The sequence below is a fragment of the Acanthisitta chloris genome, unplaced genomic scaffold, assembly GCF_000695815.1.
Source record: "Acanthisitta chloris isolate BGI_N310 unplaced genomic scaffold, ASM69581v1 scaffold21758, whole genome shotgun sequence".
NCBI classification, from domain to species: Eukaryota; Metazoa; Chordata; class Aves; order Passeriformes; family Acanthisittidae; genus Acanthisitta; species Acanthisitta chloris.
This window is the reverse complement of record NW_008687822.1, coordinates 30,166-33,034: the sequence shown is the minus strand read 5'-3', so window position 1 is coordinate 33,034 and position 2,869 is coordinate 30,166. Positions and strand designations below refer to the sequence as shown.

Below are 2,869 nucleotides of genomic sequence, written 5' to 3'. Positions count from 1 at the left end.
GAAGCCAGTGACGAAGGTATTGTCATCAGTGCCAATGAAGATGAGCCTGGCCTTCCCAGGAAAGCTGAATATTCTGCCACGGGCACAATAGGGCGCCGGCGGGGAAATGGATCTGTGGCACCACACGAGAGGAGCCATAACTTAATTGAAGTTGCAACAGATGCACCACTCAGAAAAACCGGAGGCTACTTTGCTGCTCCAGCACAGCCTGATCCTGATGACCAATTCATCATCCCACCAGAGCTTGAGGAAGAAGTTAAGGAGATTATGAAGCAGCACCAGGAACAACAACAACAACAGCAGCAGCAACAGCAGCAGCAGCAGCAGAGGCAGTATCCGATGGACCACCTGGCAGACTATTATGATACACCACTATGACCCACTATTTACTGCTCAGAAATAAACTAACAAATAAGGAGACTTGAGTGTGAGACCCAGTGGGCTTGCATTACAGCAGGGGTTTTCCTTATCATTTTCCTTTATAATACTTCCTTTTCCTTATCCTGCCACTACAGATAACTGCAGCTTTTCAGTTTGTTAGGTTTAATATTCACTGACTTTCTTCTAGAGACGCTTGACTGGTAAAGTTTAAAATAGTTAACCTTCCCTTAACATATCAAGTGTAAAAACGTAAAAACAAACAAAACAAAAATAAAAAAAAAATAAAAAGGTTTAATATATTGCTGAGAAACAGATGATGATGTAATATTTTTTAAAATGGCTTGTTTGTTTTGTTTGAAAAGCAGGGCAGTAGCCAGTGCTAAATGATTTAAGTAATATTGTAATACTGTATTTCTTTGAGAGAAAAGGCTTTTTTTGGTCTTGAAAATGATAGACATTTGTAGAATATGGAGACTAACTCCTAGGAGTTGCTTTACTCTTTCAGGTGACTTAAGTCACTGAGATTCACTAATTTTCTCTGAGAGAACAGTTGATTGGGAAATTCCTGTAAATAGCTCAGTGTTGTATAGTGATGCTTACATGTTTTGTAGCCTTGGCATTAAGGACACAACCTGAAAAACTGACCTTTTTTCTTAAGCGACTCTTCGGGCCGTGGCCATTAAGCGTGACGGACTTGCGTGGCTGTGTACACGTTAGCTAGAGCTGAGATGGTGTAGACCGTTTAAAGAAACCCACTTTTCCCTCTGGTCTCTTTCTTTCCTTACTTTTACAGACACGTTTTGTTTGTGTTCCTTACTGCTGCCACAACCAGCATGATTGTATAGAGCTCATTTGCTGTAGAACATTTACATACCAAGAGTTATATTAAAGCCGAATGCACAAATGAACATGTCATAATTTTTGTTATAATAAATATGAAATTTACACCTGATGTCTGCTTTTATGTCTGAATAGCTGAGCAGCAGCTCTCAAGCAGTAGCTTGCTGTGGTTCCTCAGCGTGCTGCTCACTTAAACCAAGAGGTATTCAAACTTTTTCAGCTCGATCACATTTTTACACTAACTGCAGAAGCTCACATGTACTTCCAGAATTTAAAGGCTGTGCAAAATGGCCTTTAAAAGATACTAAACAACTCTCTGAGGAATTGACCTGTTTCTTTTTTTCTTTCTCAGTACTAATTCAGCACTATTGACTTGCCCTTTGCCACAGTATTGACAATGCCAGAAGACTGAAGAGGAGTATTGCTCTGTCTCCATCCCACTGGGACTGAGTGACTGAAGATAGAAATAATGAAGGGACAAGAAAAGGGAGAAGGAAAACATTGGATATGGAGAAAAGAGGGAAAAATATAAGGAGGAGGTGGAAAAGTGAACTCAAAACTACCTGTGTAAACTCAGATTTACTTGAAAATGCTGAATGAACATGAGTTTGATGGCAATTACACTTTGGTAGCAAAAGGGCATCTTTTTGTGATTCCTGTGGGAAAGGAGCAACATCTTTTTTCCGTGTTGCCTCCAACCAACTGCTCCATTTTACTTGTCACTCTTTAAAAAGCTGAATTAGTGTGAGATCATGACAGTGTCTTGCTCTTGCTTAACATTTCGTCTGTGTTTGGAGAGAGGACTGTGGTAACAGACTGTTGTCATTATTCTGTTCTAGGGTGAAATAGCCAAGTTAGAACAGAATTGCTGTTAACAAGAGATTTTTAGTTCCTTTTCCTTGAATAATAACAGTAACAACAGAGGAGCAAACATGAAAATACCTGGTTTGGTAAATGTGTATAGCACTGTCTACTGTAGATCTAGAAGATTGTACTTTATTGTAATTTGAGCTTCAAAATATCTCTTTCTTAAAGAAAACTCATTAAATAATGTATTTAAACAAAAAAAGTTTGATTTATTGGCTAGTAACTCTTAGGTGTTCTTTGGTAAACAGTTTGTATATTTCAAAATTTGCTGAATTGATTCATTTTCCTTGGGGTCCTTGGGAAGTGTTATTTTTATATTTATTTTTTTTCCTTCTGTTCAGATGCTGCTTGAGGCTAAAGGTGATAACTAGCAGAGACACTTATGTGGTGTAGGCAAGTGATTACAAGCATCCTCTGTACCCTAGGGAAAAAAACCCAAAAGGCAGTTTCTCTTCCTACTGCTAGTGGAGGAGTAATCTTGCTGCCATTGTCTATGGTCTCTATTTGCCATAGGGTGCCACTAGGATGCTGTCCATGTGGTACTCTGGAGAGAGGAGAGGAGCAGAGGTCAGAGTAGGGATGGAAGGAGAACCATTTCATGTGAGCTAAGCTTTGGCTCAGTGCTGACAACTGACACTTGGTTTTTTCACCTGAGAGGTGTGTGTGCACATAGGCTTCATAAAGCCTTCCCTTCATTTGAAGGACAGACTCCCAAGAGCTTGCCAGCCCCTGTGGCGTTTGCTGCTTACAGGCAGCATTGTGGTTTTCCTCCTTTATGCCT

At 39.9% G+C, this 2,869-nt stretch overlaps 1 protein-coding gene across 1 annotated transcript in view; it reads left to right on the top strand.

The window, feature by feature from the left end:
* Positions 1-1,333, top strand: part of LOC103808027 (PH domain leucine-rich repeat-containing protein phosphatase 1-like) — a gene marked incomplete at its 5' end in the record, with an annotated part of 11,233 nt that extends 9,900 nt beyond the window's left edge. The window contains one exon of the mRNA XM_009080789.1: positions 17-1,333. Within this exon, the coding sequence (XP_009079037.1) occupies positions 17-378 (362 nt within the window). The remainder of the gene's footprint in view (positions 1-16) is intronic.
* Between the last annotated feature and the right edge of the window lie 1,536 nt (positions 1,334-2,869).